This window comes from Cnephaeus nilssonii (assembly GCF_951640355.1).
Source record: "Cnephaeus nilssonii genome assembly, chromosome: 6".
NCBI classification, from domain to species: Eukaryota; Metazoa; Chordata; class Mammalia; order Chiroptera; family Vespertilionidae; genus Cnephaeus; species Cnephaeus nilssonii.
The window spans coordinates 106,221,604-106,236,108 of NC_137077.1; the positions used below are offsets into that span (position 1 = coordinate 106,221,604).

Here is a 14,505-nt window from a genome sequence, read left to right on the forward strand (position 1 = left end):
TGGACATCCTTAGCGCTGCCATAGAGATGGGAGAGACTCCAGCCACCGCTGCTGCACTTGCCAGCCATGAACCCGGCTCAGGGCTTCTGAGCGGCGCTCCCCCTGTAGGAGTGCACTGACCACCAGGGGGCAGCTCCTGTGTTGAGAGTCTGCCTCCTGGTGGTCAGTGCGTGTCACAGCGACCAGTCACTCCACTGTTAGGTCAATTTGCATATTAGCCTTTTATTATATAGGAGGATACTTCTCTCCATTCTTCATTTCACAGTTTCAGTAAAAATCATTAAAACCTCATTAAACATATATTCCCCAAAATGTAGGGCATTGCCCCACTCAGTGAAATGGCTAGTTTTCTTTTTGAGAAGAATATAGCCTGGGAAAAAGACAGAGGCTGGACACACACAGAGCTCGTGAGAGGAAGCAGTGCCAAGATTGAACAAAGCAGAGCTGGGCCGTGGGTGAAGAGATGAAAAGATGCCCACTCTCCACTTTAGGAAGTCTCCTTCCTGCTACCCCAGCACCTGGTACCAAGTGCTCTTGGCAGTCCAGCCCGCCTGCTTTTGGCTCAGTGACAAGGTATAGGAAGACAGCACTACGGCTAACTTCCCAATAGATACGAGAAGTAACCAGGTTTGCTGCTGAGCCATAATTACACTTCTCAGAGAGCAGAGGCAGAAGGGGAGGTAAAAGTTTTCAAAAGACCCATGTGGAACAAAACAACAAAAAAAGATCCATGTGAAATTAGCAGCTGCACAGCTACAGCCACTCGTAGGTCATATTTACAGGTAACAATAACAACCAAAAAGAGTTTAATAATATAAGCAGGCTTTTTAAAATGGGCCATCTCTGCTTTTCATCAAATTATACAATGGCCAGGTGTAAACAGTAATCTCCCCCTTTAGTTTTTCAGGAAAGATTGGCTAAAGCCTTTTAATTGCAACCTTATCTTGTTATCACCTTCTTTCCCCTCTGTCGTCTTCATACGTGAGAAATCCCTACATCAGTAAGAACTCTCTCAGTATTTCTACCTCAAGTTATTCCACTGTCAAAAGAGCTAAGCAAATACCTCCTGCTTTTTGATCTATAGCAGGGGTCCTCAAACTTTTTAAACAGGGGGCCAGTTCACTGTCCCTCAGACCGTTGGAGGGCCGGACTATAGTTTAAAAAAAACTATGAACAAATTCCTATGCACACTGCACACATCTTATTTTGAAGTAAAAAAACAAAACGGCAAAAACACCCGTGTGTGGCCCGTGGGCCGTAGTTTGAGGACGCCTGATCTAGAGCCTTGCCCTAAGTCATACCTGGTAGTCAAATGCTATTCTGCCACCGGCACATATATTGGAATGAGAAAGGCTGGCAGAAATGGGAAGTCATTGGGCTTTTTAGAATAATACAGATTCATACCTGATCTGAACTCTGGGTGGGTGAATGCTACCTGCAAGGATCAACACTGTTAGCAAAACACAAAACAAAAAACAACAACTCTGGCTCTTGGCTGGGTGACGAAAGAGTGCAAAAAGCAAAGGGAGAAGGGACCATCCTCACCTTCCCTCTGCCCCCCACCCCTCCAGCGTGTCCCAACTGTGTGGCTCTCAGCAGCATCCCATGCCATGGTTCATGCTCTTTTACCCTCTCATGATGGGGACTCTGCTTGCCACAGCTGTCAGCATCAAGATCCCTGTACGTCTGTTGGCAACAAAGCAAAAATTTAAGCTCCATCAAAATGCTCTATTTGGAACTACTAAGTGACAGTGCCAGAAATTTAGAGTTCACTTCAACACAAATCCCCGGCCTTCCACTAAGCCCCATCCCAAGGAACCACAATCCCATCTATATCAAACCCGGTGACCCAAGGACAACTTTTGGTACAGCTATTTTGCCCACCTGGGCTCCCAATAAATAAATAAAGAACTAGTTAGTACGGCACTGGCTGGTGTGGCTCAGTTGGTTGGGCATCGTCCTGTGCACTGAAAGGTTGCCAGTTTGATTCCCAGTCAGGGCACATGCCTGGGTTGCAGGCTCGATCCCGGGTAGGTGGCATGCAGGAGGCAGCTGATAGTTGTTGCTCTCACATCGATGTTTCTCTCTCTTCCACTCCCTTCCTCTCTCTCTCTAAAAATAAATAAAAATCTTTTTTTTTAAAAAAAAAAGAACTACTTAGTATAAAGGTGGAACAAACATATTTCTTTCACAGGGTGGTACAAAATCAGAGGCATTAAGTGGGAGGTTTAAAAGGAGAGATAGGTTAAAGGGTGAAGCTTTCCATAGACAGCATAAAGGGAAGGTGGGAGGTGGAAATTGGCTGGAATACATGACTGCTAGAAAAATCCAGAGGGAAGTGCAGGATGGGGAGTGGTCCCTTCATAGGAACATGGGACAAACACATATTTTTGTCAAGAGAGAAGAGGATAAAGACTAGAAGTGTTTTCAGTAAGCAGGAAAATACACATGACTGGGTAGGAACCTGTAAGGCAGGAACATGGCTGCCTCCGCTGACTTGAGGCAACCACTCAAGCAGCAATCCTAGGGGTGGGGGGACAGGAACTGCCGCTCCTATCACTCTTTGGATAATGAAAATTCACCTATGGCCTCGTTCTGGTGGGAAACTGATCCAAAGCTTCTGGTATGGCTACTCTTGTCCAGAGCCCATGAGCATATTGTCTCCACAGGCAGGATGAGGCCAGAGTTTGGGCTCCAGAGTCACACCATCCAGATCTGTTCCTGGACCCATCGGTGTGACCTTGTACAAATTACCTCCCTACTCTATGACTCAGTCTCCTCATCTGTAAAATAGAGATAATAGTACGTCTTGTAAGGTTATTGTAAGAACTGCTTGATATCACACATGAAAAGAGCCTAGAATACTCCCTGGGTCACAGTGAATGCTCCTAAATATTAGCTCTTATGTAGAGATATGGGACAGGGTAGCACTACACCTACAGCAGCTCCGTTCTTAGACCCAGGGGCACAGGCTGGGCCTTTAAAAATCAGACACATTATGGAGGTGTCACTTTTAAAATAGGCCACCTTAGTTGAGAAAATGCCTTCCCATAGATCCTACGTTTAAAATTTGTATTTTACTTTATAGCAATATACTACAAAGGTCAGCAAAGCAATTCTGTAAATATACTTTATGTAAGAGTGTTTGCCACAAATGTATGCTTGTCATCCTCGTTAACCTTGTTGCTCCAGTTAACTCTACTATAAAGCAGTTTCGAATGATCTGCCTGAGTGTGAATGGGGTGGATGGGAAGGGCAGTGTCTGTTGGAAGAAGTTGGATAAGCAAGAGGCAGGGTTATCAAAATCAGAAGGAAGCAAACCCATAGAGTGAAGCCCTATAAAAAGCTTCCAAAAGTTTATCTTAACTCAATCTCCTTCGGTAGCAAGGCAAAAATGGCTGCTTTAAATAGGGTTATATAAAAATATGTTGCTCTCCAGGGTTTGAACCTCATGTCTGTGACAAATATAGTTTAAATTTTAGTTTGTGATTGTATGGTTGTATTCCCATGACATGGGTCTAGATTAAACCACCCAGGGTTTGAATGTAATTTGTACTCTTCTGAGGTCCAATCAGGAATTTGCTCATTTGTAGCAATAAAGGTTGCTACTGCTACAAAAATGGTTTCTACAAATGGTTTTTCTATTTTTTTAAGTTGTAATTGAAAGGAGGGAGTCCTGATTTAGTCTCTACCCTAGCCACCTACAAAGGCAGGCAGAAAGACACAGATAGGACAATGGAGCATGCAGAGGAGGTCACCTGCTGGCCGCCATGTGCCCGACAGGGAGGTGGAGTAGGGGGTGGAGAAAGTGCAATCACTTTTTTGGGGCAGGTCCGAGAATGCTCCTTTTCGCGTCGCTTTTATACCAACAGACACAAACAGAGAGAAGACTGGTGAAACAGTGGCCACATTTAGGCTGGTTCTGGAAGGGTGAAGGGGTATTTGAAAAAAACATATCAGAAGCCCCCTTCCCGGCCCCTCCATCCTCAATAGCAAATCACTGTATGGTCAGGGAGGGTGGTGTGTCACAGTCTGTTGTTGGTCTTCAGGTCAGACTCCCGCTGGTTGTTAGGTGCAGCTGGTCTTGGGGACAGACTTGCAGTGTAGTACCTTCTAAACCACCAGGGATCAAGACTATATATCATCAAAGTTGGAGGACAGAAGAAATGACTTTGGTTATAAGTAGAGAGAAAGGACACACAGGCCATCATCAGAAGGGAGTCATGCAGACCCTTCCAATGGCTTATCACCTGCCACCCAACAGGAGCAGAGCAGCATTCTCCTTCGGGACCAACTATGAGAAAACCTTGCCATTATTTCCTCTTCTGAGTCCCCTCATACTCAAAAGGTTCTGGAAAACTACCAAGGAAATGCAAGAAAGTACAGGAAATAGGATATAAAAATTAAGTATCTTCCACTACCTGAAAGCCATACCTATGTCCACAGATTATCTCCCCATCTTATCCCTCTCCAATCTTGTCCCATCTTTTCCCTTGAGAATCTATGACTGAGAGAACCCTGCAGGACTTAGAAAATAATCACATACTCCAAGGTCAGAGGAATCCTCACTTCCTTGAGCCCAGAAAGACTATGTGGGGCCAGCACACAGGTCTGAGAGAACTAGTGGGACTAGGGAAGCAGTTCCCCTGTCTGTTCCCACTTCCCATGACAACCTAATTGTAAACCAAGGCTGGGTAATGAGGAGTTTGCCTGTAGGATGCACTTCTGAGATCAAAAGACAAAAGGGTGGCGAGGGAGGAGCCACAATGTTTCCACAGGAAGGTAAAAAATCAGAAGTCACAGGTAAGCAGCATCATTATTCATTTCCCTCCCATACTATGACCTACGTAAAAACCGGTCCTGGTGCCAACTCAGCCATCACTGCTGTGCTTGCCATACCCTCCTGCCTCTCTTGAACCACTTCAAGAGAAACACAAAGTGAGTCATGATAAGATGCTGCCAGTCAGCCCCTGCCCAATTCCTAAAGGGCGTTAAATGGGGTCGGCAGTTAGGGTGAGCCAGAAGCAGAGGGCTCCAATGCACCACGGGAGTCCCTGTCCCTAGGTTTCTGTAGCATCTGGCATTGCCTTCCAATGTTTTATCTTTTTACAGAGACATTTACAAGGCCAAGATTCATGAAACCATTCCTGCTATAGTGTTGAGAAAAAATTATATGTGAATACAATACATTTCACATGGATGTAAGAACTGTGAATTATAGTTCACAGCCAAGTAAATTTACAATTCCCAACTCTATATAACAAGAAGCACACAGGATCTAACAGGATTTTCATTGCTCATGGTTTCTCACTTATTCACCCAGGTGCTCTTTCTAACTGTCATCTCCGGACCCACTCCACAGAACCCATGTTTGGATTTAATGGCTCTAGTCTGCTGCCTGCACAGCTTAGCAGTATTCTACTTCACTAATTTTTACCATCTATTTACCCAGGTGACAAGCTAGCTGTCTGTCTCCATGTAGCACTGTGCATGAGGCCAGAGGGGCCAGATCCTTCATAAACATGAAAAACACAAGAAAGGCCATAAGCACTAAGCTCCTTATATCCCTCAGGATGGCTGCATCAGGCAGGGAGCTGATGTGCCAGTCTTCACCAGGACAGAGGCCTCAGCTGGGTCACACTTCCTGCCCCTGAGACTTCTTCGCAAGCTTACCCGCAGTGGCCCAGGCACATGCCATTGGGTCATTTGTTCACCCCTCTGCATGTACTACAGTTGCCCTCCTTTCCTCTCTGCTCTCCCTCTCTGATGCCTTTGTGAGTACTTGAGAATCTGAAGTTCAGGAGGTCTGGGTTAGAGTTCATGTTCCCCTTCTGCAGATCCTCAACTGAAGATTACCTTTTAATTATACCTTCCACCTAGACTTTAAGGAAAGGGTGAGGAAAGAAAATGGTAGTAAATTTCTAATGAGCACTCCTGCACAAATCTCCCCCAAGCAGAGGGAAAGGGGCAGCTTGGCTTCATGAGCTTGGCCATTGTTCCCAAGCTTCCATCTCAGCCTCATGAGCTTGCTTTTAATGCAGCATATTTTTAAAAGAAAGGTTAGGAAAAAAAATTACCCACCCAGTCACTCCTCAGTGCTTCCCAGCAATAGCTGTCACTCTTAGCAGAAGAAGGAATCGAAGGCATATTCCTTTGACCTCTCAGAATCTTAGTCTTAAATGATACCAACCCACAAGACAATTCCAGTGCACCCACTGGAGAGGAGCTTGTCAGCTGTGATGTGGAGGAGGTACAGAGAGGCCTCCAGTCCCTCTAATGTTTCCTGTTATCAACCAGTGCCATTCCTCCTCTTTCTGTCCTAGTCTGTACTGCTTATGAGAAGCAGCTCTCTAGGAGATCCGACAACTAACTACTTCAGTGAAAATTTCTAAAAAGAGTATTTTAAATGTATACAAAACACCAAGAAAATGCCAATTTTCTCGACCTAGTTCAAGGAGAGCCTAGGAAAGTCATCTGCAACACACAAAAGCAGCTTTATAACAAGAATCTTTGTCTAGGTTCTGAACCAAATAAAAATTATAGTTCAAGACGATTTCCTGGATAACATTTTCCTATTTAATATGGTCATAAGGACACATATGAACAAGAAGTCAACTTGGAATAAACGCTATAATAGCAAAACCCCAAAGGCTAGGGTACCTGAACAATTAACCACATAGCTTCTGCTAGTTTCATAAAATTGACAGCCCACCCTGCTAACTGGTTTCTCAAATCCCAAGGAGTTAAACAAATCATGCAATACAAACAGTATTGTTTATTACAATTTCACCAGAGTCATTACTCAAATGGGCACAGAGATGTCCTTTGCTTAAGCTACCGTGGCTAGCTCAGGAGGAGGAACAGGGTGGGAAGGCCTGGGATGCAGCACCCATTCTGGTTTCTGGGCAGTTCCTTTACCTGTTTCCACTGTGGGGTGGGAGCAGGGAGACCCTGCTCAGGTAGGCAGTAGGACGGCTGGCTGACCCCACGCTCTTGTGTTGGCTGTGACACACAGGCCAAGTATGGGTGGGGGACAGGACATGGAGACAAAACAAAATAAAATATATTAAAGTAGAAGACACAAAAAGGTACTTGTGGAGGACAGACATACATCTATATACCGGGGTGGTGGTGAAGACATAGAATTCTTAGAAAGCTTTGCTTATAAAGGAAAGCAAACACCCTGTTCCCCAAACCAAAAGCAAATATAAACAAATAAAAAAAGGAAAAACAGAAGCTGTAATTATCATTATCCTTTTCCCTAGCTCAATGTTATAAGCCTAAACTACTAATTCTGATTTGGAAAACTAATCTTTCACTCAAAATGAGGAAGCAACTATCTCTTAGAGGCAAACTTCCTCTAATGGAGAATAATTCCAGCCTTCCCAAGGTGGTGGGACCTGGGCTGCCAGAGCCAACAAGGAACGAATATCATCATCTTCTCTGTGAGCCATAACCAATGGCTAGATGTGAGAAGTTTATTAAGGCCAGACTCCAAGCACAGTCAGTAAGTCAGTGCCCACCCTAGTCTGTCCACAGGAACAACCATTAATGCATGTGGAGAAGATGAAGAAAGAGGGAAAGGATGCAGAGGATGGGCTCTCTCAAATCACCAGGGACTTTTACAAGAAACTTTCAGTGTAAATTTCAAAATCCCAGCATCTCCTCTTGCAAGAAGTCTTAGTGACTTTTAGATAAGCGGGAGGAGAGACAAGGCTCCTGTCCAGCATCCTCAGGCATGACTGAGGACAGTGATGGGCAACCTTTTGAGCTTGGTGTGTCAAACTTCGCCTAAAAACTGAGCATAACTCGGGTAGTGTGTCACTTTGAGGAAAAAACATTATTTCGCAAATGTTTCATCCTCAGGAGCAGCAAATGTTTCATCCTTGGCATGCGGCCGCGTGAAATCAGAAATGGCTACGTGTGTCAGTGCTGACACGCGTGTCATAGGTTCGCCTTCACTGACTTAGGAGAATGCAAGCCAGTATCCATGAAGAATCTTTAAAATGTTCATATTCTCAACAACAAAAAAAAGTTCATATTCTCAACCTAGTTCAAGGAGAACCTAGTAAAGTCATCTGCAACACAAAAAAAGCAGTTTATAACAAGAATGTTTGTTGATGAGAAACGACTGAACATCCAGCACTAGAGGGGAGTTAAGAGAAGTACGGCACACACTTAAAGGTGCTTGTAAAGAGTTTGGAATGATGTGGGAATATGACCAAAGTTACATGAAAAAAAGCAGAATGGAAAAGTGTATGATAAGAATGACCTCAACTATGAAAATAAGAATGCATTAAAGAAAAAAGATCAGAAAGAACTATAACAAAATATTAACAGAATTTGAGATATTTTAATTACCCTTTATCATACTTTTCAACATTTTCCTTAATAAGCATGTATGTTTTTAATAATTTAAATGTGAACATATACATATGAATAGGTATATACATATAAATTTTAAAATCCCTCTGCAGAATTTTGTCACAGATACCTCAGACCTGAATGGTGAGGATGAAGCAGTACTGAAAGCACGAGGAGCTTCTGAAATGTTCTGTTCTGCCACAGTCAAGACACGGGGAGAATCAGACACCAGTCTTGAGCCCATGAGTCCTTGGGTCTGTAACATATCCCATCTCATTCAACTGAAAAGGTACCTCATTCCTATGTAGCCAGATCAAGTGTGGATGAGCAAGGCTGAGATGGGTTTACCTGTCTCCTTATGCCAGTGGACTGTGGAGGTGCATTCTCTTCAAACTTGGCCAGCAGCTGGGTTGCCATGTACTTGACTTTGTTCTGGTTGCTGAGTGTGACATCAGTCCTCCTGTCAGGCAGAGTGCTCACTAATGTGGATCTTCCTCTGCACGCACGGGGCACTTCCTCCTGATCAATCGACACCAGAGAACCAGCCTCTGTCAGAGAAGCCCCCAAATGCCCTTCCCTCACAGAAGAAGTACAGCGAGGACCTCGCACGGAGGCTGGTATTCCTGCGTTAGGCTAACCGTAACAGCTCTCTTCAAAGTCCTAATCTCAAGACGGAACACAAAGAGGCACTCAGACTTTTACTGGGCTTATCACACCCCAGGAAAGCCAATGCCCTTTGCCAGATGTGTGATTCCAAAGAGACAGGAAAGCTCTGGTGCACATGTGTGTGTGTTCCCTTGGACGCTCTACAAAAAAAATAAACAAAGGCAAAAGCCCACAGAAAAAGCAGCTGCTCACAAAAATTCTCATAAAGGGTGAATATAAAAAGATCTAGCAACATCAATTTGAAAATTAAGGTTTTAAGACGAAAAGGGCAATTGAGTATAACCATTCTAACAAATCCCATATAATTCTCACCTCTTCTGATTGACTGGTCTTTCTCCTCTTTCCAGCACCATCCAAGTCCTTTTCCTTCTTGTCCTATACCAAGAGAGTAGCCAAACTGCATTATTCTAGTCACTATATCTCGCCATTGGGTTTGCAGCTGGTGAAAAACAACAACCTTTTCCATTTACCTTGGGAGAACGCTTCCGAGAGATGGTCTGCCCAAGTTTGCTTAGGAAGGAGATAGGAGATTTGGTGCTGGCTATCAGGACTGCTTTCTCTTCAGCACTCAGGTCCAAGGCATCTGTGGACAGAAAGCAACGTTCGACGATAGCCTTAGAGGGGGCCTCAAAGTACGGGCCAGAACTGCCTTGCCTGCAGGTGGCTCCCAGAACTTCCAAAAGCTCTAAAGGTTCATCTGCTATGACAAAAGTATGAGGAACTTAGCAGGAAATTTTACAAAGAAAATGCATACTTAGGTTTATACACTGAGCCTTCTTTTTTCCATCAACATACACAATACCAATTCTTTCCCCATCCACGTCAGTCACAAAAACCTCCATTTTTGCTTTTCAAAAGTTGGAATTCACCCATGATACAAGTTACAGTAGAGTGTTGAAGCCTCACCTTTGAGATAAACTTTCAGGGCAGAGAGAAAGGGAGGGAGGACAGGCAGCGAAGGGCCACTGGTTTGGTGTATGCATACCCCGTGCACTTGCCTGCACACTAAGGGGGCTCTCCATGAATGAGTACACTGATGTTAGAGCTGTGGACTTCCATTGTAAAGACTGTGTGTCTAATCAGAAAAAGCTACAAACATCTATCTATGAGAGTACATGGGCTGGAAGACACTGGTGAGTCACAAACTGTGGATTCCAATGTTTTATTAGTAATAATAGTAATTTTTTAAATAATTGAAACTAATAATATACTGCTAACATTTATTAAGTGTTTCCGTTTTGTAAACGTTCTTCTTAGTATATCACAATCTAGTTATATATAGAAAAAGCCCCATTTTACAGATGGGGAAACTGAAGCACAGGAAAACTGAGTAACTAGCCTAAGGTTAAACAGATGTTAGTACTGGGATGTAAACCTAGGTCAACACTCTTAATCATTATGCTATTCCAAGAGACAATAAATGACAACAGAAGTATTTTTTGTAGCATGCTGACAGACTGAGATATTGGGCTGAGAGTCAAGGAAGATTTTTGGAAAACACTAAAATGTAGAAGAAAGAGAAGCCAGAGAAGGAACAGTTACTGAAGGAAGAGAACGAAGCCAGTCCAGTGCAGGATCACAGAAGCCAGGAAAAGAGAGTTTCAGACAAAAGATGTTATTCCACAATGTTGATCAATGCAAAAAGCCAAGGACATAAGAGATGAGAAGTGAAAAAACATGGATGGGCGATTGTTCATGACCAAGGAGAACAATCTAGCAGAGGAATAATGACAGAAGCCAGGTTGCAAAGTGTTACAAGGTGGTTCTGCCAGGCCAGTGTGGTTCAGTGGTTGAGTGTTGACCTATGAACCTGGAGGTCCCAGTTTGATTCTGGGTTGTGGACTCGATCCCCAGTGGGGGGCGTGCAGGAGGCAGCCGATAGATGATTCTTTCTCATCACTGATGTTTCTATCTATCCCTCCCTCTCTAAAATTTAAAAAAAAAAAAGTGTGTGTGTGTGTGTGTGTGTGTGTGTGTGTATATATATATATATATATATATATATATATATATATTTTAAAGGCTGGTTCAGAAAGAAAGAGTATGAGAAAATAATAGTCAAGAAAAAAAATTCTGGATAGGAATGATTTTTACATATTTATAGATATAGTGAGAAAGATTTTGGTAAGAATGAGTGGTTGAGAAGGAAAAAACAATGGAGCAAAATCCCAGGAACTTACCCTGATAGCTGGCCAGTAAAAACAGTACAAGTTTGCTTTTGTGGGTGCTCATGTAGGACACAGGGAAAGCAAGCAAGCCAGGCAACAACAGAGAACACGAAAGACTCCCACACCAGAGCCCTCAGTCCTTACCGCTGGAGGGGAGCGAGTCTTTGAACATCTCGTAGAACTGGGTCAGGTACATCACCATGGACAGCTTGTCAGGCTCTCCCACTGAGGCCATCTCTTTGCCTGTCATGATGGGAGAAATGCCCAGTTCCTTTTCAGCAATATCAAAGGCCAGTTGGTTATTCTTCTCCACATTTTGTTCATCCAAAGAATCAAAATCTCTGAGAAACAGGATAAGAAAACATATCAAGATGGAGTGTTTGTCCCCACACCAGAAAACAGTATCAAGAAGTCTCCTCATTTCTTGGTTGCTCAGCTAAAATCCTATGTGCAGTGCTTCACTGAAATCTGAGAGCAAACTTGAAATATAAATCATCCTCAAGGAGAAAAAATGATTAAAGATCTACCCATAAAGAAAAAAAAGAGGGAAAGTTAAAAAAAACCATCCTAATTTTTGCAATTACATAAATTTCTTACTAAAATAGTAAGCTCAATAAAGGAACTATCATTAATATTATTCCCTTGCATCTTGTGTGTGATCTATGTTTATTAAACTAACTAGAGGCCCAATGCATGAAATTCGTGCAACAGTAGGCCTTTCTTCCCCCCCGCTGCCAGCACCGGCTTCCCTCTGGCATCCAGGACCCGGGTTGGCTTTCCTCTGGCCCTGGCTTCCTACGGAAGGACATCCAGTCTAATTAGCATATTACCCTTTTATTATTATAGATGTTAAATAATGATAAAAATCCTATTTGGATCAGACTATTTTTAAAGTCCTGGGACTATTATGCATAGTGAATGTCCTTTGGACCTGACAAGCTATTATAGCTGTGTTAAATCACCTCTGATAAACCTTACTCAGCCTTCTATTTGAAAGGGAATTCCAAAACTTTGCTCAAAAGATTTTTCCATTGCTAAATCTCTTAAAATTTCCCAAGTATTTAGATGAACAAACATTTCCCACCAGATTTCAAGCTTCTTACTACTCAATCGTAAGTAACAACTGAGAACACTCTTCTTCAGGTGATTTCAGATGCACTGGGTAGGCCTTACATTGTGCTAACCTACTGACTCCATTTCAAAAAATTCCTTAAACCTCATAATCTCAAGGCTCATCTTGAATGAAGTCACCATGGTCTAAACAGTGCCAAATTACCTACTCACTGCTCTGTCTTCTGTTACGAGAAAATAACGTAGGCTTTCTCCAGACAGCCTTTGGTCTATTCCAACAGGAATGTGTCCCTCTCCCTGAATTTTGTGGGATTGACGAGGTATGTTAGCAGAAAGTGCATCCTTAACGTAAGAGAATACTGATGAAGCATTACAAAGCGGGGAAGCACTAATTGTTTTGTTTTGTTGCTAGTGCCTGACACATTTGCCATCAGCCAGCCAAATGTTCTAGCCAGTTTTTCCTTATGACCAATAACATTTGAGAGACAGTTGGCTGAAACGAAGAGTTCATGAAGTTAATAAACCCAGGTGGGTGTTAAAACCAATTTTTGAAGTCAGTTACTTCTGACTCCATCCTTTTTTTATTGCCTTCCTTTGGGAGTAGAACTGATTCACCTGGCCCTTCTTTTAAGCATTTCTTTGTCATTTATCACAATCTTTCTCAAGCTCTCCCGCTTCCTCCTGACAGGCCAGCAGAGAGCATTTGGCTCAGGCGGACTAGAAAGTCCTGAACGAGGAAGTGGCCCCAGACTCATTTCGTGGAACAGCCTGCGGTCACCCTATCCAGCACAGCAGGAGGCAGCCGCACCTGAGGGTGAGACAGCAGGCCAACGACAACAACGGCCGCCTACAGCCCACAGCTTCAATGGCCAGCACCAATCAGTCCGAAGGACCATGAACTCCATCTAATCAGGCTAGAACACTTACTTCTCCCAGGCTCCGCCCCTTGCGATTTTTGTGCATAAAATTCAAGCCCAAGGACAGTGAGGGCTGAGTCCTAACCTTCCCTGGTTGTGGCTCCATGCCCTATTCCCTCTAATAAACTTCCCTCCTCCTTGCTCGCTGTGTCAGCCTACTAGGTGTACCGGTTAATAATGGCAGATTTTGTAATCAAAGAAAACACGATAATTTCAAGAGAAACATCAAAAGTGCTTTGTTCAAAGTAATGTCCATTGCTAGCTACACATTTCCCCCATCTTTCAGGTAATTTGTGGATACCATCCCAATAGAACTTTTCTTATTTTGAGGCAAACCATTTCCACTTCTTCAGTGCTGCTCAGAAAGTGCGTGTGCCATCGATGGGAACAAGTGGTAATCTGAAGGAGCAAGGTCTGGTGAATATAGCGGGTGGGTTAATACTTCCCAGGCAAGATCTTTAACGTGTCTTTAACTGGTTTTGAAGTGTGTGATGGTGCTTCATCATGAAGCAACGTTACTTTGCCGTGTCCTCTGGCACATTCTGGCCGTTTTATGATGAAAGTGTGGTTAAATTGAAAATTTGTTGTCGGTAGTGATCAGTATTAACAGTTTCACCTGGTTTTAGTAGCTCATAATACACCAGACCTTCCTGATCCCACCAAACGCAGAGCATTGTCTTCTTTCCGAAGCGATCTGGCCTTGTAGTAGATGTTGATGGTTGACCTGAATCAACCCATGATTTTGTGTATTTGGGATTCTCAAAATAAATCTACTTTTCATCGCCAGTCACATTCGATGCAAAAAAGACTTTCTTTCCTATTGATGTAAACGATCGGAAATTGTTTGCTGAGCAACGTTTAATCTTTCTGCAAGTTGTTTTTGAGTTTGACACGCATCTTCATCCAATAATGCTTGTAATTGTTGGTCTTCAAACTTTTTCAGTTGACCTGGACGTTCTTTGTCTTTCACATAGAAATCATCACTTTTAAAGTGTTTAAACCAGCGTTCATAAGTATCTTGAGATGGAGCATGTTCACCATAAGCTTCCTGAAGTATTCAGCAGCACTTTTCTTCAAAATAAAGTAATGAATTAAAACTTCCCACAAATGCTCTTTTTTTGGCACAAAATTCAACATTTTTAAGCATAAAAATATCTATGATGTTAACAACTTCAGAAAATTTGACATATGAAGTTTTGAAAGTTGTTGTCATTACAAAATAGCATACATATCAAATCACATATATATCAACATATGTGTAACTCCATCTATGGAAAAAAATCCGCATTATTAACCGGTACACCTAGTAAATCCTTGAG

At 42.9% G+C, this 14,505-nt stretch overlaps 1 protein-coding gene across 8 annotated transcripts in view; it reads right to left on the minus strand.

Annotated features, from left to right (window-relative positions):
* Positions 1 to 14,505, minus strand: part of MICAL3 (microtubule associated monooxygenase, calponin and LIM domain containing 3) — a 181,965-nt gene that overhangs the window by 145,424 nt on the left and 22,036 nt on the right. For 3 of the 8 annotated variants that reach the window (XM_079774881.1, XM_079774882.1, XM_079774884.1), the window contains exons 13-17: positions 11,343 to 11,539; positions 9,501 to 9,613; positions 9,343 to 9,405; positions 8,713 to 8,883; positions 6,919 to 7,002 (exon numbers count right to left, since the gene is read on the minus strand). In XM_079774881.1, the coding sequence (XP_079631007.1) occupies positions 6,919 to 7,002; positions 8,713 to 8,883; positions 9,343 to 9,405; positions 9,501 to 9,613; positions 11,343 to 11,539 (628 nt within the window). Of the gene's footprint in view, positions 1 to 1,629; positions 1,687 to 3,758; positions 3,858 to 6,918; positions 7,003 to 7,126; positions 8,621 to 8,712; positions 8,884 to 9,342; positions 9,406 to 9,500; positions 9,614 to 11,342; positions 11,540 to 13,220; positions 14,258 to 14,505 lie in introns of those variants that run through there. The other 5 variants (XM_079774887.1, XM_079774888.1, XM_079774885.1 and 2 more) reach the window with 5 other exon arrangements.